The sequence below is a fragment of the Pseudonaja textilis genome, chromosome 14, assembly GCF_049901715.1.
Source record: "Pseudonaja textilis isolate UNSWEBS1 chromosome 14, rPseTex1.2, whole genome shotgun sequence".
Classification (NCBI taxonomy): Eukaryota; Metazoa; Chordata; class Lepidosauria; order Squamata; family Elapidae; genus Pseudonaja; species Pseudonaja textilis.
Genome location: NC_142003.1, coordinates 11,858,076 through 11,880,462, shown reverse-complemented (window position 1 = coordinate 11,880,462; position 22,387 = coordinate 11,858,076). Strand labels below are relative to the sequence as shown.

Genomic DNA, 22,387 nt, shown 5'->3' with positions numbered 1-22,387 from the left:
AAATGATGGTCAATACTCAAGCTTCTAAATGACCCATTCAAAAATTCACCAGAGAGGTCCCTCCTTGTAAGACCAGAAGGAAAAAACTTGCTGGATCAGATCAAAAACAGATGATGAGTTTTGCTCACCCACTTCTCAGTGCAAAAATCTACTACTGAAGTAGGGGACCTACCTAGTTCCTCTTCCAAATACGTTATGTGTTTTCCATTATCAGTCAGCGCCTTGAATACCTCCAGCCGCTCATGTAGGTCTTCATTAGATGGATAATCTTTAATCACTCTAAAAAAATGAGCTCGGAGAATCCCCAGCCTTTCACCCTTAAGGATAAAAGAATTGGCTTAAGTAACACGTATAAATTTTTAAAACTGGTGCTTCCTTCTAGTACAGTTGCTTGGTAATGCAACTTACCTGTCCCAGAATAATTGCCTGCAACAGATGGAGGACAGCGTGCCGGGCCTCAGGTGGCCGATCTGGCTGCAGCATATCAGCTACCGCTTTCCAAATAGCTTCCACTGCATGCTATAGGAGCACAGAAACATTGAGAGAGACTTTGATCCTTTGGTTTATTCAGATAAAATTGCATCAATTGTGTCTACTAAATGTAAACACTTGCCTATTAGGTAACTGTGACATTTATATCTTAATATCACAGGGTTAGATTCTGATTTAATTATTTTTCTCTGTCCTGTTCTAATCCTAACAAAAACATCCGTGTCTTTTTTAACACTTTCCATTCTGCTTCAAAGTAAATGGATGCTCCCTCACCAGACTATGGTAAGATAGGGACCAAACACTGTAGAATTTCAGATTATGTCTATTCTCATATTAACATCTTCTTTGTGACATTCTCTTCCAACGCCATATAACTACCCAAAGGCAGGTCAAGTTGAGCAGAAATGAATAAAAATGTCTACTTTCAAAAGAAAGTCATGAGCCAATTTTGCCTTCCTGTTATTTATTTAAACTCAGAATTTGTTCTATCCCCTTTTCTACTTGGGAAGAGAAACAGAAATGTTCTTGCTTAGCAACCCAGGGCTTCACCTTCCATTCATCCCAAGCCATCTATAAATGCTAAGCCATGTAGGATGTGCAGTTCAGCAGCAGTGGATGCTTATATATATGCATTTATTTATCCAAACAGGAAGCCCTGCATACGCACCTCTTCAAACTTTTTAGTTTTTGCCACCTCACAGATTTGTCCGATTGTTTTTATCCGGTTGTTTAAGCCACATTCTATGCTCAGTTCCTGAAAGACAAGCATAGGCTTAGATCTGAACAAGCAGCAGCAGCGGGTTCACAGACAGGATGGTGGCTCTACATGTCTGACCACATCAAGCAGCGAAGGAACCAAGACTAGCACTTCCTGGTGAAATATTCTTATGCACAGGGAAACCTGGCCTTCCTTGCTCAGATGGGGAGGGAGGAAGAATATACAGGAGGGTAGGTGGGGAATTGGGACCCCAAGCCAACTGCAGAGCCAGGTCTTCAGGCTCTTAGGGAAATTCAGGATGGTGGGAGCCAATCTTACCTCATGGGGCAAGAGGTTCCAAAGGCTCAAGGCTTTGGAGTTTAAAAAGCTCACTTCATAACTCAAAGCTAGTTAACTCTGCTTAGTTAATAAAGCAGTGCCATCAGGATGGTGTTATTGTATCCCCTCAGCTGCACAGTAATTGGGAGAAAGGTTACCTTTTAAAGTAGAATATCCTTTAAATATAAAGGGGATTTAAACATATTACACATTATATTATGTTTTATATATACATAAAATGGCTATCAGAATTTAATGCTTACAGCATATAGTACATAGATATTGTCTTACATTCAAAGACGATATCACTAACTCATGTCGCTAAACCAAAATCTATTGAGGATTTATTTTGCTCACAAATCTTTGGGGAACCCAAATCTTGAGGCAATTTGAAGGATTTTTTAAAATCCTCAAAATTAAAATCTGTATTAGTTTTCTTAAATTAATCTACTAAAATTTTCAGCTCTTAATGTAAATTCAAGGTTTGGAATATTTCTTAATGTTACCTTGAGTATTTCTGCAGTGATGATGAATTCTGTCTGCTTTCCTTCAGATGACTTAGAGTTGGGCCTGGATGACGACAGTCCTAGCAGGCTCTTAAACTTCTCCTTTAGCCCAGGATCTTTACTTGGTGGCTTTGCCATTGTTAACTAAGACAGCATCAAGGAAACTCCTATGGAGAGAAGATCGCTTTATCAAGGGAAAATAGTTGAGATTTTCTCAATGTAACCCTTCCGAGATAGACAAAAAAAAGTACAGACACCTACAATCCACTCTACGCATGCTCAAACATGGCATACGGGTACCTGCTTTTATGCAATACAATATGTCTCCAACTTCATCAGGAGTTCTTTCTCTAATTTGAAAAAAAGCTACTACTGAAACAACTACCCAATTCTGTGCATTAAAACATTATCAATTTATATGAGAACCAGTGTGGTGCTCTAGTTAAGAAAATGTGTGGAAGAGCCACAACTAACCTTGTAGGATTGTGATACATGTATATAGTGGGGAACTGAATACCTCTAGGTGGTCCTTCAGTTCCTTGGACTGTATATAAAATATAGTTTTTAAACAAAAAAAAAGCAAACAAAACTTTCCCCTTGAAATGAAATAAGATGGTTTCATAAACTAGAACCTGAAAATAATTAAATTCAGACCAACAATACTGTTGTATCTTTTGACCATACTGAAAGGTATGACCATACAAATTAAAGGTATTTTGCAGTTTTAAAAAAATAATTACTACAGATCTGTTATGTGTTAGGATGCTGGTTATTTATTAAGATAAATTGATGTTATGAATCTACCTTGTTTCGCCATTCTCAACATTTTAGAAATAGTCATGCTGTTCTTCCCAAATGCTAATGGTAATTAATCATTACAATAAATCTTATTTTTCAGTCTAGATAAAGCATTCAGACATCATTATTCAACAATTAGTGGAGTAATACTAACGTGGAGTGATATGTACTTCACTAGTGCCTGCTGTAAAAGCGTTTTGAGCTGAAATAATTGTATTGATAGCATGAAAGATTGGTTTATTGATCTCATTTTTATTGCTGCTTGTAAATAGTTTATTAGTATTATTTCTACAATATTTTCAGAGTAGAAAATACAAAATAGCTCGCGAGATGTTGCTGTAACAATAAGAAAAGGGAAGAGCATTTTGGATATAACATGCCTCATAATTTTTATTCTGTCACCTTTTCATTAATCAAGCTACAGTATTCTTCAGTGAGCTACTGTTTTAATTAGGTTTAGGTTTCTCATTCATTTTTTTTCTTCCTTTCATTCCAAGAAACAGGCCCCTTAACATATTCAGCATCCCAGGACAAGGAGCAAAGCCAGGTTTTTAGGGCCTCATGAAAGGCCAACGGCCATTTTATTCTCTGAAGGGAGGACTGTTTCCTAGTATGATTTGATGGCTTATTATATCCTACTAAGTGTTGCACCTTGTGGTTCTTGACGAATGTCTCTTTTCTTTTATGATTATTTACTGAGAGCCTTTGCACCAAGACAAATTCCTTGTGTGTCCAACCCCGCTTGGCCAATAAAGGATTCTACTTCTGTGCTCCATGGGGAACATGCTCCTCCTCTTGTGATCCCTGCCAGCTGACTCTCTCTGGCTGAGGGGGGGGGGCATTCTGCTCAGCCGGGTTTCCTATTATTACACAGGTGGTGCCAGGTGCGGCTCCATTCAAAATCCAAGAAAGGAAGGAAGCCTGAGACTCCATCGGCTGGTGAATATACGCGATGCTCCTACCATGCCTATTTCCCCCCGCAGCCACCCAGGGAGGCGGGTTGGGCTGAGAGGGCCCGGCCCAAAGTCCTGTCCCCCCCAGCAGGCTTTTCGTGCCCAAGGGCCCCCATTTCTAGCCTCTGGTGCCTCCCCCCGCCCCAACAGCCTCCTGCCTGGCTCGGTGGGCCGCTTGCGATGTGTTGCGTGCGGGTAAAGGGGAAGCGAAACGGGCGCCGTTCTCCGCCGCTCTCGCTTTCACGACGCAACCTTTTCTCCCCCGCCACCCGGCCTCCGTCGAGGGGCTCCGCTCCTTTGCGGGCAGACCGGCCGCCAGAACGCCCCGGCCAGCGCAGGCCCGCCCTGCGAAGGAGAGCCGGCTGCAAACCGGTCCCCCTGGGAAGGCAGCGCGGCTGGGCCAAAAGCGGGGAGCAGCCCCGGAAAGGGGCCCCGCAGAGTCTGCCCAGCCCCTTCGGGCACGCGGGGCCGCCACGGCCGCCGGCCTCTGAAGAGGCTCCTCGGGGCTGCAGGAGCCCCCGGGCCGCTCTCGTCCCCCTCCAGGGCTGCACCGGCTCTGCCGCCGTCGCTTCGTTCAGGGCAGCCAACGCTCCGGATCGAAGCAGGGCCCCGGCTCTCCCCTCGGCCTCCCGCGAGCAAGTTGCCCGCTTCGAGCCCGGCTGGCCAAGCCAGCCCCGAGCCCCGCCTGGGCAGCTCAGCGGCTGCACCGCCCGCCCGCCCGCCCGGGCCGTTCCTGGCGCCTCCGCGGCTGCCTCCCCCCTCCCGCGGTCTGGGCCCGTCGGGGGCGCCACGGACGGACGGACTCGCTCACCGACCTCCCCGGCGAGGGTCGCGGCGCTCCGGCCCCCAAAGCACGTAAAAAAAAACCCGGCCCCGCCCCCGCCAGCGGAAGGGCCGCTCTGTTTCCGGCGTGGAGCTCAGGCTACGGCGGAAGGAGGCGGCTCTCGCCGCGGGGCATTGTGGGGGCGGTAGTCCCCGGCGGGCGGGGCCATGTGCGCCGAGCGCAGCTTCCCAGCCCGGCGGCGGCTGAGCGGAGCCCGAGGTGAGGGGGGAGGGAGCTGCCCGTGGAGGGGGCTCCGCTCATCGCCTCCCCTTCTGGAAAGCGGGGTCCGAGGCGGAACGGGGGCTCGTAGGCCGGGCTCCGCATAAGGAGAGGGGGCCCCAGCCGGCATCGCTTCCCGCCCCTTTCGGGCGGCCGCCCCATTGCCGCCTCTTTCCTCGGGGAGGCTCCGGCGCTCAGCCTCGTGGGGAAGCGCTGGCTGCCGGTGGGGGCGCGGGGTCGGGTAGAGGCTGGCCTGCCTTTAGGAGCGCCGTCTGGGAAGGGACGGGAGGGACCCGCGCCAGGACCCCCGCCAAGTTGGAAGGGAGGCTCCCTCCCCTCGGGGCCCCTGGCAGCAGCCTCTGCCCTTTTTTGCTTGCTTCGATTTGTCCATCGCTTACAAGATGATAGGTATAAGAATAACACGAGGAAGAAGAATACAGGAAAGAGGTACGAATCCACGGGGACGATGGGACGGGGGGGGGCAGTAGGCACGATGGTGCCCTTATGCAGGCCCCTCGCAGGCCTCCTTTTCCCCTCCTTTCCTTTGGCAAACAAAACACCACCCAAAAAACCACCTGACTGCAGGACTTTGGGCCAGGCGCGCTCTCTGCCCAGCCCGCCTCACAGGGTGTTTGTGGGGAAAATAGGAGGAGGAAGGAGAGATCCAACCTGGAAATAAGGAGAAACTTTCTGACAGGGAGAGCAATCAACCCAGGGAACAGAAGTTGCCCTCGGAAGTTGTGGGAGCTTCATCCCTGGAGGCTTTCAAGAAAAGACCAGACTGCCCTCTGTCAGAAATGGGTGTAGGGTCTCCTGCTTGGGGAGGTGGGGGGTTGGACTAGGCCAGGGGTCGCCAACCTTTTGGACCTCCGGGACCACCAAACTCATAATTTTAGATCCCAGGGACCACTAACCGGTTTTGTGGGTGTGGCTTGGTGGTCATATGACTGGCTGGGCATGGCTTGTATGTAAATATATTTATATAAATATTGAATTGTTTATTTAAAAAAAGAGCAACTTTCACCCAAAATCAGGCAAAGCAGGCAGATTGAGTTGCTCACAGAATCACAGATTCATTCAGAGATCTAGCTATCCGTCATTGGCTAGCTCAGTCTGTCACATAAAATTTGCTTGCAAGCAAGCTCACAAAATTAACTCACAACACACCATGTATGTAAATATTGAATTTTTTATTTAAAAAAAGAGAAACTTTTACCCAAAATCAGGCAAAGCAGGCAGATTGAGTTGCTCACAGAATCATTCAGTGGTCTATCTATCTGCCATCAGCTAGCTCAGTCTCTCAAATTTGCTTGCCGTGGGTCTGCACTGAATTTGCTTGCAAGCAAACCTTCAGTCCTAAGGGAGGTTCAGCTGTGCTGAGCCAAAGGTCTAAAGACTAGCTAGAAAGCAAGAAATCCAACCATTTCCTGCTTCCTAGCTAATCTAAATCTCCTGGCACAGCAGAACGGATAGATGATGGTCAGAAAAAGGAAAAAATAGCAATTTAGCAGGCAAGTTTACGGGGGTAAGGAGTGAGTGGGCGGGGAGGGTTCCCATGGGCCATGTGGGCCACGCAGCCTTGTGTTTCTCTGCAGCCTGGATTAATTGCTTTGGAGGGGTGCTCTGGGGGTGAGCCCACCAAAATTTTCTCACGGCCCACCAGTTGGTGACTGCTGGACTAGATGACCTACAAGGTCCCTTTCAACTCTGTTAATCTATTATCTGATTAAGGGGCCCCAAAGGTGCTTTTTTTTTCCCAGAGGCAACCGGGCCTTCTTGGTTTTCTTTGAAGAAGTTTCACTTCTCATCCATGAAGCTTCTTGAGCTCTTCAGAGAACTGAAGAAGCTTCTTGAATAAGAAGTGAAATGTCTTCAGAGAAAAACCAGAAAGTCCCATTGCCTCTTGAAGAAAAAGTACCTTTGGGACAACCATGACCTGGAGGACGGAGAATCTCCATAGACATTGAGGATTAGGAGTGCTCGACACCTTGAGTTATTTGTAAAAACAATAAAGTCATTGACAAATACTGTCAGAATTTTGAGAAAAGATAATAGCAATGGAATTTGGTCTTGAGAAATATGCTACAGTAGCAGTAGTTTCGGTTGAAATCATACTCAGTAATAGAACTGAAATGTTAAATAGCCAAACGATCAGGATGAAGCTTACACGTATTTAGGCATTTCACAGTTGGTTTACATCAAGCATAGACTGGGCATAAATGTGATAAATAAGGAATATATCCAAGGAGTGAGAAAAGTGCTAAAAAACAAACTTGAATGGTGGGAATACAGCAAAATGCCCTATCCGACCCCATTGTTACAGCCACGAACCCTCACAGCTTCAACCTCACACTGTCTACCGTGGGCATCACCCTATTCCTTTTTTTAAATACATTTTTTGTTTCTATATACACATCATTGTCTGAACAGTGTGGTTCCAGGTTGTTTTACATTTTAAAACAAGCATGACAATAGTTTCACGTTGAAATTGTTAACTTTCTTTCATAATTTGATATTAATACAAATTCACCACATCCCGTTCCTAAGGGGCCCTGCATAAGTGCACCAGCCTGCCTACCATCCCTGTCTTACTGTCCCCATTTACCTATATTTACTCCCTTTGTTCCTGTTGATGTTCGTATTTATACTTCTTATTCGTACACGTTTGACAGACAAACAATCATCAAGCCCATATCTCTGATACACAGTTGCAGCCATTAAGGGCTAGACCAGGGCTCCTCAACCCGGGTCTGTGGGCCAGTACTGGGCCATGCAAACAAGCCCCATCTGCGGGATGCAAGCAGCACGTGGAACTCTGCCCCTTCCCTTGGGGACCACTGAACTAGACAGAACTAGAACTGGCAGTTTGGACCCCAAAACAAGAAAGGCAACAACTCCTCACGATGCATCACCTCTCTGTAGTGATATTGATACATTAGGCCTGGCTTGTGAGAAAGGGATGTAGAGATGCCCTTTGTCAAGCGAAATGGTGAAGAAGAAAAGCAGGCATTGGCTGGTTGTGGAAAAGAGCCAAGAACAAGCCTTGATGCGAGTGTTTTTTTTTTCCTTGTGAGCTGCCCAGAGCCTTCAGGAAGCAGGGAGGGGATTGCAGCTGCAGCCACCCGCTTCCTTCCCAGTTGCTGCCTTCGTGTTCTCCTTCTTTGACTCTTCCTTCCCGATTCAGTGTCTTCTCTTTCCTTCGGCCAAGTCTGAAAATGTCGTCCTATCTTGTAGCACTGGGTGAAATGAACCAAGAACTTTTCTGAGTCTCCCGTTGCTTATTTGAGTGTTTGTTCCACTATGTGTCACAGCACCCAGAGAGGCCCTCTGCCCAAGAATCCTCCGGCGGGGGAGGAAAGTCAGCATTGCCTATGAGCCCCCAGAGGGAAATGGGGCAGCAGAGGCCCCCCACGCCAAGAAGCAGAAATGGGAACCGGCCAACTGGGAGCAGCAGCTGGCCAACATCCGGGAGATGCGGAGGCAGAGGAATGCCCCGGTCGACCAGATGGGAGCTGGGGCTTGCTTTGACAGGGAGGCCCCTCCGGAGGTGAGCAGGGCAGCCACGAGGCTGAGGAGGGCCTGGGGGGGCAGCCGGAAACACAGGGGGTCCCCCCCCCCCACCTCTCTCCCTTCTGCTTCGCAGGTGAAGCGCTACCAGATTCTGCTGTCGCTCATGCTCTCCAGCCAAACGAAAGACCAGGTGACCTCAGCGGCCATGATGCGCCTGCGGGAGCATGGCCTGACGGTGGAGCGGATCCTGGAGACGGACGAGGAGGCGCTGGGCCAGCTCATTTACCCTGTCGGCTTTTGGAGGGTGAGTGATTTGCCACGTGGCGAAGGGAAGAGTTGGGGAACCCTGGTTGCTTGAGAGGTTAATCTGCTCTCTGACTTCCACGGGAGCACCTCTACCACCCACTCACCCCCATCCCGACCCTGTCAGGAAGGCTGATTGGGCTCAAAGCCCCCGTTGGAACTTCACAATCCGTCCTAACGGCTTTGCCCAAATGGCCCACGGTGTGTGAATGTGGCTGTCACCAAACTACTTGGTATCCTCAGTGCAGTACATCTTCTGCCTGCACAGAGCAGCCAACGTAACCTCCTGCCAATTAGGAAACGCTGCTCTGCACATCCCAAGGTGGCAAGGAGATCTTGCTGGCCGAAGGCGCGGGGTGTTGGGGGGGGCATCTGCCTCTGTCCCCTTCAGGGTCCCCTTTGATGGCCTGGCCGAGCTCTGTGCGTGGCAGGAAGACATGTTCCTCCTCCTCCTCCTCCTCCTCCTCAAGACATTAGGACCATTGTTACCTATAGATAGGTGTTAGAAAAAATAAAGGACAGCCCTGAAAAACTGAAAGAGAGTCATAGGTATAACAAAAATCCATTCTTTGGGGTTTATAACTTTGCTTTATAAAGAAAAATTCAAGAGCAAAAAAATTCTACAAAAACATATTCTAATAAAAATATCTAAAATAAAAAAGTATATATAAGACCTGTGGTGGTGCGATGGTTAGAATGCATTACTGCAGGCTAACCCACTGCTCACTCCAGCAGTTCAATTATCTCTGGCTCAAGGTTGGCTCAGCCTTCCAGCCTTCCGAGGTCAGTAAAATGAGGACCCAGATTGTTGGGGGCAAGAGGCCGACTCCGTAAAACTCTCAAGAAGAGCGATTCCCTCTTTCACCAGGTTGCTTCTTGACAACAGTCGGGAGGGGGGTGGATGGTATGTCAGGGAGGGAACGGAATGCCAGCCTGCAGATCGAGGGACCCTGCTGCCAACCCCAAGGTCCCACACCACAGCGGTTTGAGAGATCCAGACTGTTCCCGTAACAAAAAAAGCGGGTTTAATTGAGCAAAGTAAGGAACTGAGGGGGATGGCCAGAGGGAAAGAGCAAGTTTCTTGTGTGCGGGAAAACCAGAGCCGGTGTCGTTTCTTCTGTGCCAGTGAAGTTTTCCTTTGGGGAAACACAATGAGGTCTCTCTCTGGAACCTCCAGCTGGACAGCTGACACTTAGGGAGGGCTGTTGGGTGGTATCTAAGTCTTCGTGCTGCTGTTGTTGAGTGTTACGGCGCATTCTGAACCTGTGACATGCATTGCCCTAATGTGGTGATGGTGATCACCAGCCTGGAGGGCTGCTGGCCTTGAAGACAGGAGAATTGCCTCCAGGCTGGAAGCAAATGCCTTCCAGGTATCTCTTGGAGGACACAACTTGCAAGAGAGTGTGCTGGTCTTCATCTCTGGGCTGTGAGCCTCCAAGGTCAACTGTTTGGCCACTGCACGAAACACAATTTTGGACCGAGGTGGGCCTTGGCCTAATCCAGCAGAGTCCTCCGGTCTTCTTAAGATGGGGTGAAATAGGCACTATAAACTGGATAGCTTTTCAAAGGGTTTTAGAGAATGCAGGTCAGGTCTATGGAGGTCTTGAGGCTTCCCTGTTACTTCTAGGAAGCTGTCTTCAAATACTGTTCGAAGGGGAACAGAGGCGGGACAGGGATAAAGTACCGGTAGGTCTTTTTTTGAGTTGCAAACACACAGTTCCCTTGGAGCCAGCTGGTTAGGACACAAGAGGAAACGAAAAAGAAAATGCAGGAGTCGGATGGGCCTTGGTCTGATCCAGCAGGGCTGTTCCTCCTCCCGAGTTAGCCCAGTGCAATGACTGACCTTTTCATGGGCTGCAGAACAAGGTGCGATATATCCAGCAAACCACAGCGATCCTGAAGCGGGACTATGCCGGTGACATCCCGGAAACGGTTGCCGAGTTAGTGAAGTTGCCTGGGGTCGGTCCGAAGATGGCCCACCTGGTGATGGCCATTGCCTGGAAGAATGTCTCTGGGATCGGTAGGTCTCTTGCCATAGTGGATTTCTTTCTGGGTCTTTGCGGGGGAACAAGCATTTAGCTAATTCTCACACATTTAGATTTTTTTACAATCCCTGCCACGTGTCCAGTTGATATTCGCTAATGTTCCCGTCTTCCAAGCCTTCATCTTCCAATTCTTGTTCAGCTGTCAGATTGACATCTGGATTGCCCAAACTTCAACATTGAGATTCATTCATTTACTGGTGGTCCTCAGTTTATGACCAGTCTCTTAGCAGCCATTCAAAGTTACACAGCCATCCCTTGGGTGTTTAGGATCCTGTTCTGAAGTTACGACAGTCCCTGCCCCTCCCCCTGCAGTCACAGGACTGCAGCGCGATGCCTCGGCAGTTGCTCTGCATTGATGCCCATTTGCAGCTTTAAAACCAGAGCATTCACTTAATGACTGCCACAAAACAAAAAAAGTCATAAAATCGAGTTAGTTACATGGGTGAACCTGATTTATGACCAGCACAATTTACCAGATGATGGGCAGTCTCCATTTGTGGTTGTAAGTTGAGGACAACCTGTGTTTCAGTCAGTTTGTATGTCCCTGTCTTGAAACGTTGTCCCTGGGCAGCCCCCGTAGGTGACAGTCGGTCACCAGGATGACAGATACTGAACGTAGGGAAGGGGAGCCAAGGACTGTCCCTACCAGTGGCATCCATCCCACCAACTTCATCCTCCTCCTCCTCCTCCTCCTCCTCCTCCTAGGAAAACAGCCACGTGCTTGAAAGTTTTCTGAAATGCCAGCAGAATCGCCAGAGCCAGAGCATACGGCCTGAGCTGGGAGGTTGCACGTCCTCCTCACCACCCGTTTTCCTTGCTCCCTTCCGGGAGGGGGGGGCTCCGGGGTTCCAAAGCAGAACATTCCCAGATTCAGTCGCAGTTTTGTGCCACGCAGCATCAACCTGGCGAACTCCCAAGTTTCCTCTTTCCGCAATGTATTCAAAATGGACAGTCATTTTTGTTTGTATGTATGTATCTATGTGTGTGTGTGTATGTATGTATGCATGTATGTATGTATGTATGGTGCAGGTGTATATTTATGTATGTATATGGCATGTGTGTATGTGTGGTGTATGTGTTTGGGTAGATAATACACTTTCTCTTGAGAGCAGGAAACAGAATTTCATTTTTTACGGGGGCCGCGGTGCTCGCAGTGAAAAAAAACATGACAATAAAGTTACCTGCCTGACGAGAGAAACCGGATAGGTGGGACTGTCCCTTCTAGGGGGACGAGGGTCCTTTCCGTGGGCTGGTGTGAAAGCTGCCTGCCAGCCACTTTTTGAACCAGCCCAAATTTCGGAGGGGAACAAATCAAGAGGGATGGGTCTGGAAGGATGGTCACAAGCCATGGGGGAGGGGGGGCGGCAGAGGTGAGGCCTGAGGGGGGAGGGACACCTTGACTCAGGCATGCAAATGCTGCTTCTGCTGCTGGGGTACCTCTGCCTGGAATCTCTCTGCACATGACAGAATCCTCCAGCAGGGGGCACTGCGGTGCCTTATGCTGATGAGCTATTTTGCGGGGGTGGGGGGAGTTGACCTTGGAAGGAAATGCGGCTTGTCAATTCCTGAAGAAGGGCTCCTTGGCTGTGAGAGCAGCTGAGAAGGAGTAGTGGGGGGCAAAGCTGCCATTAAGTAGATCAGCGGGGATGTTGGAGTCTCCAGTTCGATTTCTTTCCCAGTGACGATTCGTGTCCCCTGGGAGCCCCGCTGTTCTCCTCCTTCCATGGTTTCCAGCCATGGCAGGAACGGGCGAGGGAAGCTTGGGATCCTGGGACACCGGCAGGAGGAGAAGCCCCCCGATTTCTGCTTAGTGCAGAAGAGCCGTGTAGCCCTTCAGCCTGAGACTCCAGGTTCTGTTCCTGGGAGTGGGAAGAATCGGGGCTGAGTTTGGAAAGACCCTCGGGTTCGAAGCAGCGGCTAAGGTGCCTGCCCAACCCATAGACAGAATTGTAGGGTTGGATCATCTGACCCAGCCCTCTAGAGCAGCGTCTCCAACCTGGGCAGCTTTAAGCCCGAAGGACTTCCAACTCCTGGGATCCCCCCTGCCCTTTTCCTTCCCTCCTTAGCAGAGCTGCGAGGCCCTTCCCTTCCTGTGGAGGGAACCGTTCTCTATTCTCTTCCATGCCAAAGACCACCCTCAGCCTGTAAGAGGCTGCCCCACCACCCCCAATGAAGGAGAGTAGGGTTCATTCATTAGCTCAGTTAGGTGTATATTTAGGTTTAATGAAGACTCTGTGTGGTTAACGTTATTTCTGACTTGCCACTTGTCCCTCCTGCCAAATTAATCATTCCAGTTTGGTAGCTCATCGGGAGGAGTCTGGGGAGTTCTGCAGAAATTACTGGGAAATATTTGCCTTGATTTTATGCTGTTCAGAAACACTAGAACCACGTTCCCACCAAAAGAGAGTCAATGTGGCGTGAAATTCCAAAATCCAAAGCTGGCTGGGGAATTCTGGGAGTTTGCCCCCCCCCCCATCCTTGTTTAAGACAGACACCTCTTTGTGACTTTGAACTACAGGTGTGGACACGCACGTACATCGGATTTGCAACAGGCTGAAGTGGGCAAAAAGGAAACAAAACTTCCAGAGGAAACGAGGCAAGCCCTGGAAGAATGGCTGCCCAGGTGAGCCTCAACATTTCCCTTCCCTCCCTCCCTCCCTCCCTCCCTCCCTCCCTCTTAGTCTCTGGGTCCCAGCTCCCATGAATTTTGTGCAAGAACATTAAGAAGCTCCCACATGTTCTGACCAAGGCTTCCGAAGACCGTAATGAAGCACATGCTTAGTCCAAACAACTGTTTTATTTCAACGCTGAGAATTATGTTCATTCCCAGCTGGTAATGAGTCCCAAACAGTCCCTCGAGATAAGCACCCACCTTTCTCTCCTTTGAATGGATGCCAACAACTGAAGTGCCAAATGAAGTGTAGAAAGCCAACCAAAGTACAAAGTCCCCACACAGAGCTTCAAAAGTTAATCCGAACAGAGCAAACAGCTTTGCTTCCAGCAAAGGTTTCTCTTACCTTTGCATTTCCTTTATACCTTATGGGAGGGGCCAATCACCTCCAAACCTTAACTCTGAAGTCACCCCTTTTGCCTCAGTTGCTCTTTTGCCTTCTGGCAGCTCTGCGCACATGCGCCCTGGGAACAGGCTCCCCTTGTCCCTCTGCCTCGCTGCTGCCAGACTCTGGAGTCTGCACCCCACTCCCAGGTGAACCTGGTCCCCGTTCTTCCACACTGTCCGATTCCACAGCCGTCTGCAACCACAACACCCTTAATTAAGTGGATGAGATACAGGCCAGGGGGCTCCAAAACTGGTCTCCAGTTGACCTTTCCTTCCGATACTGCCTCTTCAAGGAGAAAGGGGCGGGGGTCATCACGTTTTCCTCTCTGCAACTGGGATCCACCTTGGAAAAGCTCAGGTTTCTCTGCAGAAAGACGGGGGCAGGGGCTTCGCATCAGTCTCGACTCCTGGTGAACGCCCCCCCCGACTGAATCCCCACCATTTTCTTGCCAACATTTCCAGAAGTGATTTTCCATCCCCACCTTGTTCTTTATAAGACTTTGAGTGGCCCCAAATCACGCCACTTTGTGCTTGAGAGGGGACTAGACTTCGTGAGCTCTTCGTTCCCGGTCTGGTGCCGTAACCGCAGCGCCAAAGTGGCCTTCGTTCTCTGGAAGGCGGGCTGGAAAACCCTCGTCGTCAGAGGTCTGCGTTACACACGGATCCCTCAGCAGCGCTGCTCCTTCCAAGGGGGGCAGGCACGCCTCCTCACCCCTTTCTTTCTCCCTTGGAATTACTCCACCTTTATCTATGTCAGAGTGGCCGCAAAGGCTTGACCTTTGACCTACAAGAGCAGGGTTGGAGCGTGCCTCCCAGTTGCAGGCAGTCTCTCTCCCACCGTGGGGGGCTGGGGTTCCCATCCCCGTGGTGCCAGCAGGCCAGCCGCTCCCTGGTTAAGGGGAGCCAAAGACCAGCTCCGGGCTCTCCCTTCTTGCCAGGTGTCCCCTTTGGGCATCCATGGAAGGCGGCTCTAAAACGCCTCCCCCAGCCCAGGAGAAAGGGAAGAGTTCTGGAGAGGCAGGGGGCAGCCTCGATAAGTGGGGTGTGGTGGCGACCTCGCTTTCGTGTCCCCAATGTCGGCTACCAGCTCACCTCTGCTGCTTAAGGCTCCGGAGTTGGTAGTTATGTCCTGGGGTTGACGTTCCCCCGTCTTTCCGGTTGGGAATTGTCTTCCTGTGACATCCCAGGGTGGGGCTGCTTCAGGCACTGCTGGACCTCCAGGTTGTGCTGCTTTTCCTACTACATTGGAATGCTTCCTTTCCTCCTGCAGGACTCTCTGGAGTGAGATAAACTGGCTCCTGGTCGGCTTCGGGCAGCAGATCTGCTTACCTGTCCGTCCACGTTGCAGCGAGTGCCTCAACAGGAACATCTGCCCGGCATCCATGAAGCGCTGAGGAACACACACACACACACACACACACACACACACCCTGGCCTCTTTGTCTCGGGGCTTCTGCTGCTGGGGAGGAGTTGTTTTACGCCAGGCTGAGGCTTGGAGCCCGTCCCAGGAACTGCAGCGCCTCCCCAGACGAGGTGGTGGTGGGAACGACCGCACGGAGTCCTCCATGCCCTCCAGCTCTGGGCACAGAAGTGCCAGGCTGGGGTTTCACGCTGCCTCTCGAGCCTCCATGAAGAGGCTGCTATCCAGGAAGGATGGACTTTGCCCAGGAAGCACTTTTAATAAATAAGGTATGTGGGAAGAGACTTAGGCTGGCTTCATTCAAGTGGGGAAAGGGAAGGAATGACTGCACAGATCTGGTGTTTATCTGTATTATACTAAATATTTATAGCTGGTTTCATCAATTAAGGGGCAAAATCTCTCCAAGTGAAATGGAAACAAACCATCCGGCAGAATGCTTGAAGCACCAACAGTCACAGCACAGTACTGGAGAGGGACAGATTGGGACAGCAGGGAGGGCCGGTCAGTGGGTGCCAAGGCCGGCATCCTTTCAAGGAAGGACTGGTGCCCAAAGCAAGCGAAACTGGCGCAGCCCGGATGCTGGAGGAGCCAAAGCCAGCCCATTGCAGAACTGCAGTCCCCTGGGCTTCCAACATTCCCCCGGATGATTAATAGATTCAGAGTTGGAAGGGACCCAAGAGGTCATCAAGACCAACTCTCTGCACACTGCAGGATTCACACCACCATCCCCAGTAAAAGATTAATAGAATCCTGAGGGTTGGAAGGGACCCAAGAGGCCGTTGTAATTGTGAGAGATGCTGGGAACTGCCAAGTGTGCGTCTTGCCCCAATAGCCAACTCAAGCAGGCAACCGAGTTTCAGGGTGCAATGGGGTGTAAGAGACCAACTTAGCATTCTTGCTCTGCTCTTGACTGGTTAGTGGGGACGCAACTCTGCAGACAAGGGCTCACGGCTGAACTAGGATCAGAGAGGCCTTTGTCCAAAGTGCCATGGAGAATTGCTAGGTTCCTGAAGGAAGGAAACCAGCCATAAATAAGGCCGGGCTCACCCAGCCCAAGTCAACCTTGCCTGGGTTTTGAGTTTCTCTTCCTCATACCAGAGTAGCACCTCTTCCCTGTCTGGAATCTCCATTCCAGGAAAGTCTAAGACGCGGGAGAACATTTGTGACAGGGTGAATCTTGAGAATTGTTGGGAAATGTGCTTGGAGGACAAGTTCCCAGGAAGGGGCAAAGATGGAAAGAAAACAACGGCACCAACACAGCAAAGCCATGAGAAACCAGTTTTATTATTGACATTATAGTATACGTTTTTAAACACAATGCTTTAATTAAAGGAGTTCTTTTTTGTCAGTTTTTGTGTGAGATAATTTCTAAAATATGCAGAAATCAAGTTACAGAGCTGGCAGGATGGCAGGAAAAGAAGACAGTGTGTGCTTTTATCCACCAGCATCATACCAGGAAGCAGAGGGAAGTCCCTTTGGGAATAACGCAGGTGACAGGTCGGGGCAATTGCTGGGCTCCTGGGGGGCCTTCGTCCCACCCACCCCATCCAGACAGCCTTCAGTCTTGAAAACTAACAAAGCCCCTTCTTAGGTTGGCACCTGCACACTTGCTCTCTGGAGGAAAATGCCATGGGGGGGGGGGTGCCTGCCTTTTGCCCTGACGTCTAGAGACAATTCCATAAAACAATGAAGCCAAGCACTTCTGACAACAAACCATAAAAGGTGACTCAAAAAACACTTTCAGTGCAAGCCATACGAACCCCTGAGGATTTTCCACCTTAATGCTGGTGTCCCCACACTTTTTAAACATGCACACCTCCTCCAGAAGATGCCTTCTCCACGTTGGCACTCCTCAACGTCTCCAGGTCCCTGTTGTGCTGGCTCCGGTTCCCCAAGGAAGAGCAGCCCCCTGCCCCCATGAGATCAGCTGGACATCTCCCAGCCTGGGGCTCTGAGCCCACCAGCTCTTGCTGTGGGGAGCCAAGCAGAAATGGGGGTGCCCAAGTAGAGGCAGAGGGGAACTCCTGCAGCCATAAATTGGATGGGGGTGGAATTTCCATTTCTGTAACCTTATGTACATTGTCACGCCACATTTTTATGCCTCCTTCCTTTAATCGCTTGCAGCAGGACAGCTATTAAAATAATTTGGAATGTGGTGATGAATCATTGCAGAGAAACTGAAAAGTGCAGTGACATTATCCTCTCTGGTCATAAGTGGGTTCAGCTGGGGGGCAGGAAAGAAAAACTGGAGATGGCAAGAACAGCTGTGCAACGGAAGCCCTACCTCCTCTGTGCATGCGTCACCTGTGAAAAAGGGCGGGGCCTTGGCTGCCATCTTGACTTCTTGGAAAACACCCAGTGGGCACTCCTGATTTTTTTTCATTTTTTTAAAAAAAACCTTTTTAAAAATGCATTTTAACAGTGGTGTTCAAGGAGCCAGCTTCTGTGATCTGTATCAGTCCTTGACATCCTGCATGGTCAATGGTGAAGCCAAACATCAATGGAATCAAAAAAATATTGTTTAATCTTTCCCAAGTTGGGACTTCCCACAGATAAGCAGAAATGCACTACTCATCGTTCTCAACCCCCAACACCTCTGCAGAACCCCGAGGTGCACAAGCTGGAGAGATAAAACTCAAAAATGACAGGCACTGCTAGCTGCCTAACTGACAGACACCTACCAGTCCAAAAGGGTGGACGGGACCCCTGCCAAGCCTCCACCTGGATATCTCCTTCCTACGAAGCCACAAGACAAAGTTCCAGAGAACCATGACACTCACGGCTTTTACTTGTCCTTTGAAAAACAAAAGCATCTTCTACAGTCAGATTTATTGGAAGACAAGAAAGGGTGAGATGTGAATTGCAACTTCTGCCCCGCCCCTGACAAGTTCTCTTAAACAGAAGGCGAGCAGCCAAATCTGGAATTGGATTCTCTTGCAATACGAGGCCTTTTTCTCCCAGAGATCCTGTGGTTGAAGCCAGGCTCCTAGGGGCATAATTAGGCAGTGGGGCCTGGCATGAGAGGCGCAAATGCATCCCAAACTAATAGATCACGTATCTGAAGCCTCCTCAGAGCATCCCAGCCCTCGCTCTGGCCACCGACTCTGAAGGGCCTTTCAGTCAATCCAGGCAGCGCCTGAACAAAAGCCCCTCTCGGAAGAAATGCTGCAATTGCTCAACCACTACCTTTTTTTCAAAGGGAGAATAAACTAAGCAAACTTCAGCTCCACCATTTACAAAATATTCATAAAGCTCCAAATTTGTTCATTTATTGTAACGTTCAAAAACATCACTCCCCCCTCCTTTCAGGAGCACATGGCGAAAGTTTGTAGGCAAAAAAGGCAGGGCTTGGATTGCACCCTTGCAGCCAGCGCCTAGAGTTTGGGTCCCTGGTGGACCCTTAAATAGAGCAAAATGTAATCTCTGCCATCATTAAAAGGCAATTGTTTATATGCCCTCTGCTTCCTTAAAAAAGAAAGAAAAACTACATCCCATTCAGCTAGCTTCTTAAAGAAAAGCTGTTCCTTTTCCTCGGGAAGGCTGGCAGACCCATCCCTGTCCTCTTCCTTCCCTCCTTAGCAAAGCTGCGAGGCCCTTCCCTTCCTGCGGAGGGAACTGTTCTTGGGTGGACATTCTCTTCCATGCCAAAGACCACCCTCATCCTGTAAGAGGCTGCCCCCCCCCACAAAAAATGAAGGAGGGTAGGGTTCATTCATTAGCTCAGTTAGGTTTATATTTAGGTTTAATGAAGACTCTGTGGTTAACATTATTTCTGACTTGCCACTTGTCCCTCCTGCCAAATTAATCATTCCAATTTGGTAGCTCATCTGGAGGAGTCTGGGACATCCCTGAAATTTGGGAGCTGTACTTCTGTCCAGAGTGAGCCCCACTTTGTGTCCAGAACTCTTAGTGGCATTTGAATTGGCAAGAGAGTTCTGCAGAAATTACTTGGAAATATTTGCCTTGATTTTATGCTGTTCCAAACGCTAGAACCACATTCCCACCAAAAGAGAATCCATTTGGTGGTGCCTGCTCTGTCCTGACCCGAATCCAAGGCACGGTGGCATATGCAGCAGAAATGTCCCACGAGACGTGTCCTGCCAGGAATAAAGATAGAGTAAAAACACTCCTTGCCTAAACAGCTGAGATGCAAGAGTTTCCTTGTGGGCTCCATTCTCTCGGCCCCTCGGAACGGTCAATGGCCAATGATGGCCACCAGATCTCGTCACAGAGTCGCAGGAGCCCCTGGCTGCCCACTCTCTCTGGATGCTGAGCCTTCCCCGAGTTAGGCCAAATGGACACAGCTCTGGAGCAGATGTGCCAAGATGTTCTTTGGGGAGCAGCAGCAGACAGGCCCACTGGAATCTTGCATTCACACTTTCCCCAAGAACAACTGTGTAAGAGCCTCACACCAAATTCACAATCATGTTTACCACTTGTGGGAAGATTAGTCCCACCCGAGACCAAACCCTGTCAACATCTTGGGGACAGAAAAAGGCTTCTACTTTAGGTTGCAAGCTGAAAAGGAGGCTGGCTGCCTCACAGCTCCTGAAAGATCAGCAAAATTAAAGCACTGAAAGTTTTTTTTTAATGCCCTAGAATAATAGAGATGAAATTCACCTTGAGATGTTTCTTGCTTACCAGCAAGAACTTCATTCTTGAAGGAACTTTTCATTATTTTTCATCTCATTATTGAGCGACTGTTATTAAAAAAAAGAATTCAGATTACAATCCCTTAATAAATGGCAGGTTTTCCCGCAGGGGTCCTTAAGAGGTTGGCTTGACTGCTTACGATCTCTATCTTTTTTAATCATGGGTGGTATTTTGTAACATAAAAATCTTGTATTTGCTTCGTTATGAGCCTGAAAAAGGACTGAAAAGAAAAGCACCTGCTATGCTAAAAACAAGGGAATTTCAAGTGCTAACTGAATAAAGTACTGAAAAAAAATAAAGCACTGAAGATAAAGTATGGAAAAAATAAACTCCACGCTGAGAACCAAAAGTGTCGCAAGCAAGGAGAAGTTGGCTAATCCCTTTCTGAAGTTGCTAACACTGCAGTCCATTACGTAGGAGAAACTCCAGCCTTCCGCTATATGGAAAGGAAAGGTGCTGATTTGGAATGCAAAAACACTGTAAAATATTTAAACACAAATGGGGGAGAAAAGCAACTCAAACAATTCCTTATACAAAAATGGTCCTATAAATAATATATTCTAATATTGCCAGTTAAATGATCCATAATTAATATAAACGGTTTCTCCCTCCCTCCCACCTTCTTCGCCTTTCCTTTCGCTCCTCGCAATCGAGAGAATCCGCCTTGCCTGTGAAAAATGTGGGGCATGGAGTGCGTTGTGGCCCTGTCCTTTGGAGTGGGACACAATCTGTGCACCTTGCAAATGTCTCCGTGCAAGAGGGGCCGGAAGGGAAACGGGGCCCTCGGTGAGTTCAGAAGTTGCTGAAAATCTCCCGCTTCTTGTTCCAGTCCATCTGAGGCGCCCTCTTGTTCACCCGCTTGGCACGCACTCTCTCTTTGGCTTCCGCTGCAGTGGGACTCAGGTTCAACCCGCTTTCTTCAAAGGGATCTTTCTTTTTCGCCTCTCTTACCTAGGAGGAAACCAGGGAGCTTCAACAGGGGGCAGTTCTTTGGCTAAACTGCTTCAAGCTAATTTGACAGGTTCTGTAATCCCAGCACAAACTTTGCATGACTTACAAGACCAAATCAAGGCTGCAAAAATAAGTTGGGGTGGAAATTAGTCACCCGAACATCTTACTTCTAGAGTGGGAAAAAGTAACATTTCTAGTCTTAAAAGAAGCATATAAGGAATTCAGGTTTCCTCGTGTTACGTCAATCATTCAAAGACCATTCAAACAATGCTGAAGGAGAGGGACTTACGACACAGTCCTCTGAGTTTGGGCCATTGCAGTGTCCCTACAGTCACATGGTTACAATTTCTGTTCCTTGCCAGCTTGCCAAAAGCAAAGTCAATGGGGAAGCCAGCAGGAAACCAGAAGTTTCAGGCCCTCATTTTATGACAACCGCCAGCCTTGCCCTGGCTAAGCAGCATGGTCACGTGATGTCATACTCTGTGACCAAGTCACTTAGTGATGGCGGTTCTGGTCCCCGTTGCCAACATAAGCCGAGGATAACTGGTAAATATATCCTTTTAGTCCTCTGTAGGTTGCTGCCAACAGAACTTGACGCTGGCAGGATTCACACAATATGTCTAACCCCAAAACCAAGAATAAAATAGAATTGCTGTGTTCATACTGCACAACCAATTGACCGCTAGCTCAACGGTTTAAAGTGAGGCTAAGGTTCACCCAACATGCTGAGACAAGATAGTGGTTTTCCACAGCAGTTTGACCTAAATGCCGTCCAAGCGTATTTCACCCTAAAGGGCTGGCCATTTTAATAGGCTGTGTAGCCAGCAGCTCAAAAGGAAGCGGAGAGTATAACCCTTTTCTTAGGGGAACCACCATTCGTGCGATGACCTCCTTGGAAGCCTCTCTGGGTGCCAGCTTGGAAGAGGAAGAGCCAGTCCCAGGCAGGTCAGAGGAGGGAACTCGCTGCAGGACAAGAGTTACACAGGGAGCAAAGAAATGATAGAATAGAATAAGTAAATAAAGGATGCCAAAGGAAAATGAAATGCAAATGACAAAAAATATTTCGGTTGAATTATTGAACTGTCCTGCAGTTCTGTGGCAGGTTAGCCATCGGGTGAGTTGGCGGTGGTGAGTTGCCCCATTCCCCATGGTGGGGTGGGGGTGGCAGCATGCCCAGAGGGGGGCGGTGGCCCTGAGCTGGGATCAGCAAGACCAAGCGGGGTGGGTGGCTGCAGCGGGAGCAACCAGACAAGCAGCCGGCTGTGTGTGAGCCAGTCGAGAGAGAGCTGGAGCAGGACAGCCCCAAGGCCTCAGGAGGAGAGAGCGTGCAGCTCCAGCCAGCCAGCCAGCCAGCCAGCCAGCCAGGAGGCGAAGGAACCGAGAGTCTGCAGAGCAGAGAACAGGCAGGAGCAATGGCGGCCATCCCGGCTACTTGTGAGGCAGCAGCCTCGCCCCTCTTGATGAGCTACATGGAGCAATAGCAACAGCAACAGCACCTAAGACTTCTATACTGCTTCCCAGCCCTCTCTAAGCGGTTTACAGTGTCAGCCTTTTGCCCCCAACAATCTGGGACCTCATTTTACCCACCTGGGAAGGAGGGAAGGCTGAGTCAACCTTGAG

General features: G+C 49.3%; 3 protein-coding genes across 12 annotated transcripts in view; 1 reads left to right on the top strand and 2 right to left on the bottom strand.

Moving 5' to 3' along the window:
- TSC2 (TSC complex subunit 2) overlaps positions 1 to 4,707 on the bottom strand; it is a 46,258-nt gene extending 41,551 nt beyond the window's left edge. For 6 of the 9 annotated variants that reach the window (XM_087912562.1, XM_026703994.2, XM_087912564.1 and 3 more), the window contains exons 1-5: positions 4,597 to 4,707; positions 2,035 to 2,198; positions 1,160 to 1,246; positions 409 to 519; positions 173 to 317 (exon numbers count right to left, since the gene is read on the bottom strand). In XM_087912562.1, the coding sequence (XP_087768688.1) occupies positions 173 to 317; positions 409 to 519; positions 1,160 to 1,246; positions 2,035 to 2,172 (481 nt within the window). In that variant the 5' untranslated portion in view covers positions 2,173 to 2,198; positions 4,597 to 4,707. The remainder of the gene's footprint in view (positions 1 to 172; positions 318 to 408; positions 520 to 1,159; positions 1,247 to 2,034; positions 2,199 to 4,596) is intronic. The other 3 variants (XM_087912563.1, XM_026703995.2, XM_087912567.1) reach the window with 1 other exon arrangement.
- NTHL1 (nth like DNA glycosylase 1) lies at positions 4,703 to 16,511 on the top strand. The gene is given in 7 exon segments (XM_026704044.2): positions 4,703 to 4,827; positions 8,139 to 8,374; positions 8,471 to 8,641; positions 10,501 to 10,660; positions 13,204 to 13,245; positions 13,248 to 13,308; positions 15,014 to 16,511. Coding segments are annotated over 7 exon segments (846 nt in total). The 5' UTR covers positions 4,703 to 4,775; the 3' UTR covers positions 15,138 to 16,511.
- The window catches only part of NHERF2 (NHERF family PDZ scaffold protein 2), an 80,825-nt gene continuing 74,865 nt past the window's right edge, over positions 16,428 to 22,387 (bottom strand). Inside the window, exon 6 of one of the 2 annotated variants that reach the window (XM_087912568.1) lies at positions 16,428 to 20,767. In XM_087912568.1, coding sequence (XP_087768694.1) covers positions 20,609 to 20,767 — 159 coding nt within the window. In that variant the 3' untranslated portion in view covers positions 16,428 to 20,608. The remainder of the gene's footprint in view (positions 20,768 to 22,387) is intronic. The other variant, XM_026704029.2, reaches the window with a different exon arrangement.